Source organism: Python bivittatus, unplaced genomic scaffold (genome assembly GCF_059951505.1).
Source record: "Python bivittatus isolate LINGU-HERP-01145 unplaced genomic scaffold, Pbiv_v1 ctg000530_np1212, whole genome shotgun sequence".
Lineage (NCBI taxonomy): Eukaryota > Metazoa > Chordata > Lepidosauria > Squamata > Pythonidae > Python > Python bivittatus.
In genome coordinates, this window is record NW_028277085.1 from 12,371,481 (window position 1) to 12,387,763 (window position 16,283).

Consider the following 16,283-nt stretch of genomic DNA (forward strand, 5'->3'; position numbering starts at 1 on the left):
GATGTGCTTTATGTTACTTTTCAAATATGCTTTCTCCTAATATTTCTTTTTTTACTGATTCCAGCATGCTGCCATGTGCCTGACATTTCTTACTCAACTTTTTGTCTTCTCATGTTATATTAATATAATGAAAAGATTACAACTTTCTGTTTAATCTGCCAGATTAGTTCTTCTCCTGTAATTCTACATTATTTAATTTAAGTGTTCTCTGCATGAATCTTTTTCCTTTAAATAGTCTGTAAAGCAATATATTGCAATAATCCTACATAAATCTGGGAGTAGGCCCCATTGATCTCTATGGGGCTTATATATGAGTAAGGATATTTAAGTGTATGCTGCCATCTTATTATCTGAAGTTGCTATATTTTTCCTCTATAATATGCCACATTTCTCCTATACTGTTTTACCTGGAAGTAAATCCTACTGAATTCCATAGGAATTCCATAGGCATGAATAGGATTGGACTCTAAAGAAGATTGCAATCCTGGACAAATTTATTGAGGAGTAAACCCCATGAGGTCAATGAGATTTTAAAAAACAAAATAGATATAAATAGGATTGCATGTTTCTAGTAAATATCATTTCAGTCTGTCTGTTTCCTGCTGTCTTTCAGCTACACCTATCTTTGGAATTTCTTGCACTGAAGGAAAATGTATTCTTTTTTCACTTCCAAATGATACCAACTCAGCATACAGCGTACTTCTAGTGAAATACTCATTCTGTGTATTTTATGCCTTACATTTAAGATCTAATAAGGTCTATCTAAGGTCCTGATTCAGATCACTTCCTAAACTATTTTCTCCTGCAGGATTTATGTAAGGTTTTTTTTTTTTTCAAAAGAAAAGAGATGTTGGTGAAATTTTGGTGGAATGTGGTGCTTTTTCAATTCTTTGATCACTTAGCGGCCAAGGATTAAATCAAGGTTTATGAATGTCCAGAACGATATAAGGTAATCCTCTCTACAGCTGCCTTCAGCCTCCCTGGCTTCCCACCCTTCCATTACTTTGCACCCTTCCAGACTACCCTGGTCTTTTCCAGTTCGGCAAGGGTGGGCTGTCAGGGAGTCTGCAGAAGAAAAGCAAGGTGAGTCACAGAACAACACTAATAGCAGCAGCACCGGCCCTCTCCAAGAAGAAAGGTAGCTCCAGCAAATAAGATGTTAAGAAAATAAAAATATCATTTTAAGAAAACCTTAACCACCCTGGAAACCACCCTGGAAACAGAACAGAAAACAGTTGAGAAATCACAAGGGCAATTTTAGCACAGGGTTAATAAAACGTTTAATAAAATGTTTGCCCAACTCTAAACAATAATATTTTGCTGACTTGAATGTACAGGAGATCGATTATCAGTTTCTTCTTTGCTTCTTGTCTCCCACAAACAATAATGTGTCAATCTGCTGTATTGAAAGATGTATCATTAGCCTGAAGGCTGAGCTTTTTAGTCACTTCGTTAAAAAAAAAAAAAATCCTAGGCATGGCAATCATTCCATGTTGTTCCATTTTAGTTTGCAATATTTATATTGCTTTTCTGTACTGAAGTAAACTTTACTTTTTCTCCTTTCACAATTTTATAAATCTCAGATATTTAGAAAACAGGCCATTTCAATTCAGATTGAATCAGAAGTAGTCTGATCCACTCAGAGGCAATGAGTGTTATTGAAATGATTACTAATTTCACAACAAGAAGACTTCAAGTATTAGATAATCTATGAAGTCCCAAGATAATTAACGCATGCTAGAAGGAAGGTGATCAGTCCTATTCTTCTTCCTCTCAACCTCCCGAGCTGAGTGGGTGATTCAGTACCCAAAGCGAAGGATAGAGATAGGATCATTTTGAAGGAGCTGGGTGATTATGTATAGCTTAGTTATCTCTTTCTGAAAAAAGACAGATATCCTTCTAATCTCTGCCACCAAAAAGAAATAAGTTTGCATCCCATCCACCCTCTTATAGGAGCGAAATTTAGGGAAAGGAAATATCAGTTCAGCTTCCTAGGATAGGCTTATACAATAGTATTCCAAAGTGTATAAATTTTAGAATCATATGATGCAGCTGCCCTCTGTATGAAATGGCTGAAACATGATTTTAAAAAAAACAAAACAAGAAATGTGTATTCCTTAAAACCTATAAAAACTTAGGGGAAAAAATGAAGTTACAAATTACCAAATTAAATGAATTGTGCTTATAGTTTTTTCTTCAGGCTAAGCTCATTGATAACAAAATACATGATCTGGATCTTCCAGAAGACCAACAGCAACAACAGAAATCCATCTCTCCAGAAACTAATTCCCTAGACAAAATACCTTTTTCCAAAGTGGAATACCTTTAATCTCCCCCCAGATTTCCTTATTACCAATGTCTACCTTTTTCAACTCTCTGTGATACAGCCTTCATCTCAGATTGTGATTAGTTTTCTAAGCTTTGACCTTCATTTTTGTTTATGTTCATTGAACCATGTTAATCTTCATTAACCTCAAGTGAGTTGAAGCAATAAATTTACAATAAAACGCCAGAACCTGCCATCTCTGGCTGGTCTGTGAATGTGCCACATTTTCCATCTGTTCTAGATGTTGGATCCAGTTGATTTATAAACTGAACAACTACTAGAGGGGCACTGGTCAGCAAGAGGTCTCTGAAAAAGTTGATTATGTTGGGCTAGAATTACTGAGCAAACGTCTTCCTACTTTGTCTTCCTGAAGCATAGCTTGATAAGTTTGTTTATTTATTTAGAAATTTATAAAGGTGTCCAACTCTACAATGACTCAGCAACAACAGTCATAAAATGTAAATTTTAAAAAGGCAAACACTAGAAGAAAAACCAGCATTTAAAAAGAAAAAAAAATCAGACATGTGTGATCCATCATCGACTCTAACCTAAGGCCTGGGGAAACAACCAGGTTTTCAAGACTCTTGTAAACACAATCAGGATAGGGACCAAACATATCACAGGAGAAATGGTGGTCTATCGGACACTTTCTGTGACAGAGGAGGCACATAGCACGTATTCCATTTTGAGCATTTGGCCAGCTGAATTATATTTCTATGTAAGAGGAAAAATAAGCAGGCAGGGAACCATTTGTGCAACCATGCAGTGGTTGAAGAACCAGGGCATCCTAGTGTCATGTAGAAAGAAACCATATTCCTTTTCTTCCAGTCTTTATACAGCCTGAAGAGAGAGTATATGGCTGAAATTATCATAGGTGGTACATGAGATGTGTGTGTGTGTGTGTGTGTGTTTCATTGTACAACTCTTTCTGTCCAGTGTCTGCAGCCTCCCTGGCTTGCCACACTTCCGTTCAATCCCAAGGGAAGGCTTCAGCCTGCAATGAGGCTTTTCTGGATTGGGAACTGTGGCTAATCTGGAAGGCTCCAGAGCGATGGAAAGGGGAATCACAGAAAACACACCATTGACAGTGTCACCCTCCGGACAATAAAATCAGGTCAGGAACAAAGCAGAGAGAAATTGAAAATAAATTCTCAGAAATTCTTGAAAACAAAAGCCTCTCACATAGGGAAAAAATATTGTAGAATTGAAATACGGATTTTGACATAGTGTTAATGTGTGGAGATGGGGAGTGGGTTTTGTTCCTCATCCATCTGCTGATTCTACTTTAATTTGAATTAAGATCACCCACAAACCATACATGAGTTCTCCTAGTCAGGTATACGATGCCCTGTTCTGTCTAAAATGTTGATGCCTGTAGGATTCATCTGGAAACAAAATTATTCTAAAGTGTGAAAATTAGACCTCTTTAAACAGATTTAGAGAGAAAAGGTGTACAATAACTAAAGAAGGTTACAAATACTGTTCCAGTTCTCTTTATGGAATTAATCAGCTATGTATATAATGTGTTTTCAAAGACATATTATATACATCACTTTCCACCTGCTGTTAGATACAGCCATGCCCAGAGTTTGTGCCTATTCTAGTACTGTCTATCACAGAATTGTATAAATGTTTCCTTCTGTGTACTCAGGCAGTTCTTAATTAATCAATGCATCAGTTCGCTATAAAGCTCAATGTAAAACTCCAAATTTCATGGCAAAACTCAGAACTTCATCAGCAATGTTGTGTAGGGAGAAGCTAGGCATGACAGAGAAAAATTAAAAAAAAACCCTTTAAAAAAAAAAAAAGCACTCGGCCAAGGAAGATGGGCTTCTTTGGCAAGTCCATGACACCTTGGATATTTCTGTTGGATTCTGCAATATTCCTTCAAATTACTGCTTGAAATCCAGTAGTCTCCCCCCCCCCGCCGCCCATCCTCACCCTCCAATATTTCTTGTCTAATGTATCCACCTGGTGCACAGAAATAACCTAAAGAGAAAAACTAGTTGCAAAAATGTTCCCCTTTTCCAACAGTCCCCTGGGGTTAGGGACTGAAGCAGATGCTTCAAGAGCTATGTAAGCATGGATGCTTCTGAGGCATACAGCAAATCTTTAATCTTGCTGGTTATACTGTCATCAATGCAGTGCACATAAAAGCCAAGTCATCTTCCAAGGGCTGCAGCTGCAAGTCGCTCATCTGCGTGCATGAGAGCTTCAAATGGGTTGACAATGGTTTACGGATTTTACTTTAAAAAAAAACCTGCCTGAAAAAAAGAAAAGCAAAAATCAAAATATCTTGGGTAGAAATAGATGAACTTATAAAAAAGGGATTCCTCTCTGCAGAAAGTTGTATCTGTAGAACCTGCATCAAATGGAACCCATGTGAATTAAAATAAGTTGCAACCAACCTTTATATGTTCATCTAAAATTATTTTCTCATTTGGTTTCCTGTACCTGGAAAGTGAGCCCAGAGAACCCTTGTGTATTGGTTTTCTATAGGCACTGGAGACCTCATGAATGAACAGTGCTTTGGATCAAAACTTCCCGGTTTGTGATCAGCTAGCATTTCGTGATGGAGGCTCCTAGCTGGGGCAGGATTATCTGGAAGGTGTTGGGATTGTATGCAAGTGGATTCTTTTTCTAGATCATCTAAACAGTTTTGCTTTACATTTGTCAATGCAGGTTGGGGGACACACCATGCTCCCTATCCGTTGGATGCCTCCTGAAAGCATCATGTACCGGAAATTCACAACAGAGAGCGATGTCTGGAGTTTTGGGGTAATTCTCTGGGAGATCTTCACATACGGAAAGCAGCCCTGGTTCCAGCTGTCAAATACAGAGGTATCATGCGTATAGATTTTAGCATGTTTCTTTTACATTGACATGATGAGTCCATGCTGTGATTTTTCATTGATCAGCAGTCAAAGGAAGCCCACATTGTCCACTCTGATTGCAAATGGTTCTTTGGGATTTTAGGGGAGGTTGCTTCAATCCTCCCAAGTGACTAAAATTTTTGAGAAACTTGCCCATTTAAAAAATGAGAAATGGGCATTTTTGCTGGAGGAATGTTCTGTACTCCTGTGCCTAATGTATGGATCCCTCAAGTTTTTTTGATATAGCCTGGCACCACAATTTAAAATACTACACACACACACACACACAAACACACACACATAATGTAGGGAATCCCATGGCAGAGTGCCCATGTATGACATGAGTGGAATGAGAATGCAGGCCCAAATTCAACAATACAGATCTGAAGAGATTCTGGAAGTATGCCATTTGACAGAACTCAACATGTTGTATTTGTTTAGACTATTTAGATTTAGAATATTTTGTTAAAATATGTATATTTTCCTTCTCAAATGTGACATGCAGAGATGCTCTTGAAAGACTGTTGTTGCAAAAAGGGCAACAAAGATGATCAAGGGGTTGGAAACCAAGCACCACAGGCAGTGACTGAGGTGAACGGAAGAGACGATGGAACAATGGGGAGATATAGTAACACTCATGAAATTCTTGAAAGGATGTGAGACAGATGTGCAATATCTGTTTTATACCCTCTCAGAGGACATGGAATAATGTATTTAAATGACAGAAAGGTAGATTTGGTTGAACATTAAGAAACATTTCCTAACAAGCAGAGCAATTTTAGCCTCTCCTCCACCCAATGTGTTGAAGCCATCTCCCAGGAATGCTTTCCTTTGGATTCCTTTATTGAGCAAGGGTTGGATTCAGTGCCTAAAGGGTTGCTTCCAATGGTATGACTACAGTGTTCAAACCATGACATGTGGAGAGAGGAGTAAGGCAATAGTCCCCCTGACATATTTCAGAAAGAACTACTTTGCACAGCTCCACTGTTCCATGTTTCTCTTATTAGCTTCAACAGCTGGTCAAAGAAGGAAATTGTTACAGTATGGGTCATGTGGTCTAGGACCTTCTCCTTTTGCTTCCTTGACAGTGTGAATGTGATTCAAAGGGAAATGGGTTTTGCATCCCTTCCATTTCAGAAAATGAGGCCAAGTTGACCTTGGAATGGAGAAACCAAGTGGGGGAAATGCCCTGCATGATTGCTGTATGTCATCTGTTATAATTGTCTACTTGCCATCCATTAACTGATGGGGTGAGCAGTGAAAAAAAAGAAGCTTTGGTATCCATAGTGCAGCAACCCATGGACCAAATGAAGCCTTTAACCCAACGGTTAATTAACCTATCACTATCTCTATTTATTTTATGTTTATTTTATTGATTTATTATAACATTAGAATCCTCCCAAAATATTTTGGTTTCTGCAGACTGCCAAGCCATTTAAAATCTTAAAATTTCTAAACATGTTTTTAAAAACATAATTAAATATAGCAAATTTCTGAATAGCACAGAAGCTCCAGGGTAGATAAGGCACTTAAAATGGTCTAAAACTAATAGAAATTCTAGACTTCTAATACAAATCAGTTCTCTGCTAGCTTTTCCAACATTCCACAAGAGTAGAGGAAGACAAGCCTTTTCGGTCGCAGGTTGTGCGTGATGGTTTTTGGGAGGCCAAAGGCTACAGTAAATGAAATAAGGATGCAGTGTATAGGGTCAACATTGAGCATGTGGACAGGGACAAGATTCCTTCCCCCCCACCTCTCTTTTTTACATTGGGTAAAAGGCTTTTTTTTTTGGTTCATTTAATTACATTAGGCCTATTTTATGTTTACATTCAAAATGGTAGTAAAGTGACATTTATAATTTGGTCCAAGGGTTCCAGAAAACTAACAGTGGCTTTGGGCTACTGGGGTGTAGTACTGGGGTGTAAATGGGCCATTTCTATGTCAGGACTTAGAGCTGTTGACCACAATAGCTTCAGATGCTGGGAGCTGCCATTCCTTGTGTTAGAGTGTAACCAGAAATGGAAACAAGAGAAAGACTGTACAGATAGGATATGGTTTGAGTTGTGATATTGTGATAGTTTTAATTAAGGTTTATGGGAGAAAGAACAGCTGGAGTGTAGGACATAAAATCTAGTAACACGCATTGCATTGAGCCATAATGTTTATTATTTTCTTTACCAGTTGTAATTGAGGCTTAACGTGAGGTTTGAGATTCCTTGGGATATTCCTGATTTGATTTTCCTCCTAGGCTTCTTACCAATGCATACATGTGTAAGGCAAGAGCACAAGGGCAAACAAACCAGAAATTAGACCACAAAGCCCCAACTATTGTTCTTGTCTGCAAAAAAAAACAATGATTTAAATAAACCATGGGTTAGTGTAAGAGTGTACAACTCTTTCCCCCAAACCAAAGGTACATTAGCATTGTGCAATTATGGATTTTCCAAGATTATTCAAAGACGTGTTGGCACAAATCATATTTGGAACCCTTATGACAGAAATTTAGAAATGTATTCTTTAACTCATGCAGATGTGGCAGGACAGTAAAAAAAAAAGTAATAGATAAGTAAATGTATAAGGGACACATTATGTAAAACGAATCTTCTATGTTACCCGTTGCAGGTTATTGAGTGCATCACCCAAGGCCGTGTCTTAGAGAGGCCGCGGGTCTGTCCCAAGGAAGTTTATGACATCATGCTGGGATGCTGGCAGCGAGAACCTCAGCAGCGGCTGAACATTAAGGAAATCTACAAGATCCTTCATGCTCTGGGCAAAGCCACACCAATCTACTTGGACATCCTTGGCTAGCAGCGACCATGCTTCAAAGTTGTTGCTGTGTCTTTTTTCTCCCCACCCTACCTCTCCCTTGACCTCAAGCCAACATATTCATATAAACTCAAGTGCCTGCTACACATACAACACTGAAACAAACAAACAAAACAGAAAGAGACAAGTTAAATGGAAACATGGAAAGCCTCAATCATACGTAAGGCAGCTGGGGAGAGAGAGAGAGAATGAGAGAGAGAGAGAGAGAGAGAGAAAGAGAGAAAGAGAGAGAGAGAGAGAGAGAGAGAGAGATCCGTTGCTCCAGTAGCTGCTGCAGGTTATTGAGTGCATCACCCAAAATGTAACATCTCAGAACCAGAAGGAAAATGTGAGAGAGACTGAAAAATAATTTCTACAGTATTAAAAAGAAGATGAGGAAAAAACAATATTTAACAAGGTATGGAATTGCAAATCCTACAGTGTCCTTTAGATTCTGGCTATTGGGTAGAGTTCTATCCACCTGGAAACATGGAACAACAAAAAAGGAAAGCTGAAGATAATGTGCCTAAACTGGCACCAAACTGGCAATGCTTCTATTATTCCAGGATGATTCTCCCCTGGAGCAACTTCCTTTTAAGAGATCTCATCTACCATCCTAAGCCCCCCCCCTTCTGCTTTAACACTTTTGGAACAGCTGTTGTCTCCAACTTATCCCATTCTACCACAAGGTTTCTGATTCTCTCCTATGTATAAATGTTTCCGTTTTGGAATATACACCATTCAAAAACTTTGCTTCACCGACTGGTCAGATGAACAAAGAAGCATCACAGAAACATCCACCTAGCTGCAAGGAAAGAAGAATGGATATAGTATTTTTACCTTATTGTTTTCATATTTCCGTTCCTTTTCAAATGAGAGTCCTCGAAATGATGTCAAGGACCCAAACAAATGTCTGCAACAGCCATACATGAGGAAAGCTTATGAAATGGATATCTTGGAGACAAAAATTCCAGCAATTCTCACTGGAATAGTTCTAGATATGCAAATACAGATACAGCAATTGCAACTGTAACCTTGACCCAGCTGTCAGTTCCAACAGTGTGGCTTGGAAGCCATGATCCTCAGTGAAGGTGGTCCCAAAAATCACTTTTTTTTTTCATATATATAAGATTTCCTACTGATGTTTGCTGCATTTTCCTCCCTTCCTCTTGTAAAGAATATTTTACAGTTCTGACCTAATCCAACTTCTCATCAATCCTGTGTCGGGTAGGTAATCTGTCCCCATTTTGGACATGTTGGTGGTCTTAAAGGCAAGGAAAGAGAGAGGTATGTCTGAAGGCCCCACAGAGAGATTATGATGAAGCACAAAGTAGAATTCAAATATTCCCTATGTTTACTTCCTCTACTGTGACCTGGGTCAATCTGTATTTCTTACAACTTCAGTGAGGAATTAATTTTCCCCATTGTTGTAGCTTAGAATTCAGCTGAGATATTAACTGAAGGGGGCTGGGTCCCTCTGACCATCCTATTATGATTCCTCCTTCCCCACCCTGACTATGTTTCCCCACCACCACTACCTTTCTGCCTTGGCTTGCCAACTGATTTTTACCCAACAAACTTACCAAAAAAAAAAAAAAACCCAGGGTTGAGATCTGTTCAGCAGCTAAAAAGGCATAAACAGCTGCACCTCCCCTCTATCTCTTTTCCTTTCTGGTTGATGTTCCTCTGACATTAGCAACCTCCTGAAAAGACTGGTGCATCTTCTCTCAAGACACTGTGAATGGGATATCTCCATAGGCAGCTTGGCAGGAAAGGTAGGGAAGAAGGTAAGGAAGAGGCTTTTAGGAGATGGCAAGCTGTAATGGACATCCTCATAGCTCAACAAAAGCAAATTTGGGATGAAAGGAGAGAATAATAAAAAGGGCCTCCCTAACCATCCCATGTTTTGTGAGGGTTGGAAGCTAATGGAGAGTGATTCAGTCTTTAGCTTATGCAGTTGAAGACACATGAAATATCCTTGATTTATTTTGTTCATGTCAAATTAGAAGGAGAGCATTTCTTCTCAATAGAATGTGGCTGTGGTCAAGCTAATTTCTTGAGACAAGTCCCCCACAAGGACTAAATGAACAGTGGGAGACTCAGGGTATCAAGGGACTTTGTTCAGTCCACATTGCTAGGTGAAACAAATATATTTTGCACTTTCTGGATCATGGTGCGGAGCAGAACACCATTATTCTTCTGATTCTGCACTTCTCTGGAATTTGTGATGCTGTTCTTGACCCAAAATATGTGTGCAAAAGAAAAAGAGAAAAGAAAAGAAAAGAAAAGAAAAGAAAAGAAAAAAGAAAAGAAAAGAAAAGAAAAAAAAAGCATGCATTGGGGAAGGTTGTGTACAAAAATATGTATATCAGGGAAATAAAGCATACAAAATAAATATATTAGAGAATTTGCATACAAAAATAAATGCCTTTGGGGGGATATCAACCTGCAGAAATGACCTGGAATTTTGATGGAATGGACATTTAATGGAGTACATGGAACTGAAAAACGATCTGATCTTTACATTCCTGGGTGAAATATGTCCAGTGGAGAAAAGTACTGCCAGAAGAAACCTCTTCTCCAGCATCTTGACGAAACTAATCTGGGTAGTTGACCCAATGTTTGTGCCTCAGTGGAGATTTAGATGTGGCAGAAGCTTGCACTCATAGTGATATTGAATGTTTTCTTTTGAAATGAGAGGGTTCTGGGAAAAGGGAGTGGGGAGACCAATACAGAAGAGAGGATATTGTGGGGTTTTTTGAGTTGGTTTAAAGGACTGCAAAAATGGGCTTAGGATGGAATCATAACAAGTTGCAGCACCTAATTCATTTGGCTGATCTCCAAAAAGTTAAGCACAGTTGGATTAGATTAGTAACTGGATGGGAGATCACCACGAAATGTTAGGGGTTGGGGTCCATGAAGTCACCAGGAACTAAGCTTGACCCCAGACAGTTTTTATCTTTATATCTACACTGCAGACATAAACACGTATTTAACAATTTGTCCCTCTCTCTAGGGAATCATATTCACTGCATATCTAAGAAGTGGGGTGTGGAGGTGAGATTCCTTAATGAAGTTGTTATTGCACTCTCACCAAAATACAGTTCTCAGGATCCTTTAGGAGAAGCCGCAACATTTTTAAAAATAGTATTAAAATATCTAGGTTTGTAGTGAGTTTATGTCCTTAATTTGTCTGATAGCTTTGACAGCAACTTTGAAGGCTTAGCCTTTCCCAAGTTGTGTGGGTTGCATAATTTAACTGAGAATGCATTTGGATATTATTTGTTCCTGGACCAAAGGGGATCTAGATGATGACCCCATTATATAATGATTTTGGCAATTAAAGTTATAAAAGAGCTGTGTACATCTGGGAGGAGACCAAGAAATCCTTGAGAGAAACAACGTGCGGCCTTCATTTATCTTCCTTGCAGACTATTTTGTCTGCAATGCCTGTATGTTTGACCAGCTTTAGTGAATGGAGCTATTGGCTGAGTTCGTGAAAAGGCTTGGATTTATGAAATCTTCCAGGCCATCACCACTATCATCTTCATCATTACCATCACCACCACACGACCAATGTCCATAATATTATGCAGAGCAGGAGAATTAAACAGGCACAAATACCTAAGGATCCTGCAGCCTCAAATTTGAACAGTCCAGGGAGGAGGAGGAGGAGGAGGAGGAGGAGGAGGAGGAGGAGGAGGAGGAGGAAGAAGAAGAAGAAGAAGAAGAAGAAGAAGAAGAAGAAGAAGAAGAAGAAGAAGAAGAAGAAGAAGAAGAAGAAGAAGAAGAGGAGGAGGAGGAGGAGGAGGAGGAGGAGGAGGAGGAGGAGGAGGAGGAGGAGGAGGAGGAGGAGGAAACAACTATAACAATAATTATGAGTAGATGGACTTTGCATTCATTTGGCATTGTATCAAATTGGGAAAGGATCAAGAATATGCTTAGTGCTTACCCTTTGCCAGTGCTTACCCTTCTTATAAGGGTATAAGAAGATAGCTTTGTGGGCATCTAAAAGATGTGCAATTTATGCAGCCTGTTGGACCTTAAGTAAGGCCTTTCCTTGAGTCTCCCTGGCTGGCTTTTCTTTCTCTTCAGGAGATAGCAGGAAGTAGCACATGGGGAAAGGCAACACCTTCTTCATATCTGGGAGGTGGTGTAACCTCTGTCTGAGCCATGGCTGGAGGAATTAGTGGTGGAGTTGTGGGGAAAGAATGAAGGATTCCTTTTCCCCCACCATTCCATTGATAGACAACCACTAGGACTGAGTTCAGTTCTCCACCTTTAAACTACTGTCTAGATAAAGGGGGGGGGGGAATGTTTCTGGTTTGGGGGAACCACCTGGAGCTTCAACCCATTCATTTTTCATGAACATATTTGTACACCTATGAACCCATGATTTCTAAGCATCATTGTGGAACAAAATGAAGATGCAGCCTCTCCTTCCCTCCAGGGATCCTTATCATAAAGCTCTTTCTTGGGTGCTATTAGCAGTGATGAAATGGTAAATTTGATAAAGAGCCACTGGTGAGAAGGATAAAGTTAGAGCCTGTTCCCTGGTGCAGCCAGCCATCTTGATCAAGATTGCTGTTTCTCAGCAGGTAATGGCAGTGGACAAAGAACTATCTTGATAAAGTTCACTGGGGAAAAGGACAGGGTTAAACATCTCTTCTCTGCTTGCCTCTCACCAGTCCTCTTTATCAAGATGGATGTTTTCCTGCTGTTAATAGTATTGAAGAGGTTTGTTCTCTGCTTGATAGCTGATTAGCTGGTTGGCAAGGAGAATGGGTCCATAGTGTAGGGATTGTGTGTGTGTGTCTGTGTGTGTGTACATACGTGCATGAGCACACTTTCCTGAAGTCACCCTCTCCAAAAATTCTATAAATTCCCCATCTGTTGTCCTCTTTTTAAAATCTCAATTCCACTATTACGCCATCTGTCATCACTTGTCTAGTTTTATTTCAAATTGGAATAGTCCATCTTCAAATACTGCTTGGGATGTAGAGGTTATAATATGTGCAGTGCATGAAATGGATCTGACAGCAAGATATTTTGGATGTGTGGGAGGTAAAAGGCAGTGTTTTAAAGTAAAAAAAAAAAAGTGTAGCCAAATGGGAGGGAGGCTGCTCTGTATGAGGAGAACAGACGCGCCCAAGGTGGAGATTGTCCTACCAGGAGCAGTTGTGATCATTAACAATAAAGGCAAGAATAAATAACCAATGAGAGCTTATTTTGAAGAAAGAATTGTTAAGGGTTCCATGCCATCAGCCATTAGCATATGTCTTATATTTCACTTAAGTTGTGAAATTTTAGTTAGTTGAAAGGAGGCTTGGGGAAGTTTTGCTGAGAATTCTCCAAAGTGGCTTAATTCATTTTAATTGTTTTCCAAATATAATGTTTAAATGCTGTTTGGCCCATTGCAAAATCTCTGGCAATTTTCCCACCACCAACATCAGCCCCCAACTAAGGTGTTTAAGCACTGCTTGGTGAAATTTCTGGCCAGAATGAAACTTGTGTAAATTTCTGGGAAAGCAAACAGTAGGAATCTCAGTAGGAATATGAAAAAGTGGTCTCTGACTCCCAGAGCTTGCATGATGAGCCAAGTTCTGAGTAAGCAGAAAACTGCCATTCACTGAATGAGTTTCACTTGATACTCTGCCATTTGGCAGGTCCAGAAGTCTTGCAAATTTGACTAACCCATATCTCTCAAGAATAAGTGGATTTCAGCTGAGTTTCCTTTACCAGCCGACTCTTGTTCTTAGATGTAATCCAGATTTTTGCCATTGCATCTGCCTTTCCCCTTCCCATTTTGCAACTAAAAAAAGAAGAATTGCTCTGTCTGCAAGGTTCACCATTTCCCCCCACCCCCCTACAGATGGGAGTGAAAACTTGGATCCAGTCTCAGAGCAAGAATGATCCATGGGTATCCACTGGGAAAACTCACTGTAGGTGTCTGATTTTTCTTCGTACAGTTCAAAATGATGCAGATGGGGGGAACCCCATTATCTTCTCTGCCTTATGAGGAATACAGGGACAAGCTTAAAGTCTCTCCATCCCTAACATCTCTGATCCAGATCTCTGATTCCTTTGCAGCAGGGAAAGAACTATCTTGAACACTGGGGTGAGAGAAAATTAAATCTTGCTCCTCTGTGACCTTGAATGGTTGGACCCTGGTGCACATAGACACACGCACATATGATGTGTCCCTTCCTTCAGTAAGGCACCACCCAAAATTTTGCCCACACCTGATGTAGACTACACTGGCCTTCCATCCAGATTTGTTGGGACTGCAATTCCAAATATTCCCAGCTAGTATTGGGAGAAGGTGAGATTGGGATTTGCTTTAAGGCACCCTAGATAGGTTACACTGACAGAGGCATTAACACACCTATTTTACTCTTTATTTTCTTTTAAAACCATGAAAAGTGTAATGCAGAAGATCTGCAATTTTCAACAGTGTGTAATAAGGGCCCCAGTTTGCTCTCCACTGCACTAAAGTATCTGTCATGGCAGGGCCACATTCTTGATGTTCTACTGGCACAGTGGAGCTTCTGCCAAATTCTACAGCCCCGTGCCTGATGTGTTGCAGTGCAAGAAAGCCTTGAAATGCCCATTTGCTCCATATCAAAGCCCCGAGTGTCAGCAGAAAGGAGGAGGGGCGGGAGAGAGCTCACGAGAACAAACAAGCCATTAGCCTTCTCAAAGTAGTGTTCAGTGGAGTTTCTCAAAAAATCCTGAGCAAACATGAAAGGGAAGAAAGACGAGAAGTGAAGGCAATAATCAAAGAGGAGGAGATTTTATTCTGGGAGGAAAACAGAAGAGGAAAGTCAGGGCACAGATGTCAGCTTTTCTGGCACAAAGTACAAACTGCAGTAATAAACTCTGAGCAATTTGGATTGTTTAAAGGCTAGATTGTGGACAAGAGTTAGCAGGAAACAACGAAAAGCTACCACCACATCCCTTGGAATCTTCCTTCCTTCCTTCCTTCCTTCCTTCCTTCATTCCTTCCTTCCTTCCTTCCTTCCTTCCTTCCTTCCTTCCTTCCTTCCTTCCTTCCTTCCTTCCTCCCTCCCTCCCTCCCTCCCTCCCTCCCTCCCTCCCTCACCCTTACCCTTACCCTTACCCTTACCCTTACCCTTACCCTTACCCTTACCCTTACCCTTACCCTTACCCTTACCCTTACCCTTACCCTCCCTTTTCTCTTTGCTGTGACCCAACTGTTCTATTGCCAGTTGCAGAAAACCAACCAACCAACCCCCCACAACTCCTAAGCTCAAGGCATGACAAAAGAGTAACAAAGGTCCTCGATTTTAAATGCAGGATGCTATCAAATTAATATACTTGCCATTTCTTTATGTTTAGTCTCATCGGCAGTTAAGGGTAGATTTACTGTAGCTAGTTTTGGTTTGGCATGGTTTTCATAAAGAAGCTTTTTACACCTTGTTCTCCACTAAGCACAAGGGAGGGGGGCAGGTCTCTTGTGTCTGAAGTAGATTGCCACCTCTGTGCTGATTGTCAGAGCATTCCAATGTTCTTTTGTCAATAGTGTCTCTTCTGTTGTAGGATTCATGAAGAAGGAGCCATAATTCCCTTGGCTGCAAATACCAAATGCTTCAATAGAAGCAGCAGACCCATGTAATGTATTGCTGGGTAGTATTAATGGAGCTTGCAAGTTGAGGACCAGCTATTTCAATACCTTTGGTTCTAGGCCTGTAAAAAAGAGTGCAATCTGACTCAGAGCCCCACTTTGAGCATCAGAGAAAAGACCCTAAAGCCAAGTGATACCAGCAATATGTTCCACCCTGCAAAGCCTCATGATGGGATTCATCCACTTTATGCAGCCATTCCTTTTTGAGGCAATACACTTCTGCAAATGTGCTGTACCTGGGGAAAGGCTCAGAAAAGGACAGAGATGTCTGTCATGGCTGTTCTGATCCAAATGGAAGAGCTGCTTTGCACCTCTTCTGATGGACCTATTCAATGAAATTAACTAGAAGTGCAGTCTTACCAGCTGGTAAGCTTTTTCCACATCTGTGCAACCTACTCAGGTCTCTGCTGTCTTCCCCATTGGGAGGTAATGATTCTTCTAGTGGTGTGTGAAACATTTCATATATAATCCAATACAAACTAAAGAAAGAAAAAAGAATAGAAAGAAGTAAAAAGTGCAAAGAAAAAGAAAAAAAGCAAAAATATAATAAAGAGAAAAGAAATATATAAAGAAGTGACTTCCAACCTTCATCACAACAAGCATAAACAAATTTAGTGACTCTTCACCCCCTCTA

At 40.0% G+C, this 16,283-nt stretch overlaps 1 protein-coding gene across 5 annotated transcripts in view; it reads left to right on the plus strand.

The window, feature by feature from the left end:
* NTRK3 (neurotrophic receptor tyrosine kinase 3) overlaps positions 1-11,669 on the plus strand; it is a 345,980-nt gene extending 334,311 nt beyond the window's left edge. For all 5 annotated transcript variants that reach the window (XM_088148672.1, XM_088148673.1, XM_088148677.1 and 2 more), the window contains 2 exons: positions 5,009-5,167; positions 7,822-11,669. In XM_088148672.1, the coding sequence (XP_088004798.1) occupies positions 5,009-5,167; positions 7,822-8,007 (345 nt within the window). In that variant the 3' untranslated portion in view covers positions 8,008-11,669. The remainder of the gene's footprint in view (positions 1-5,008; positions 5,168-7,821) is intronic.
* The last annotated feature ends 4,614 nt before the right edge of the window (positions 11,670-16,283 follow it).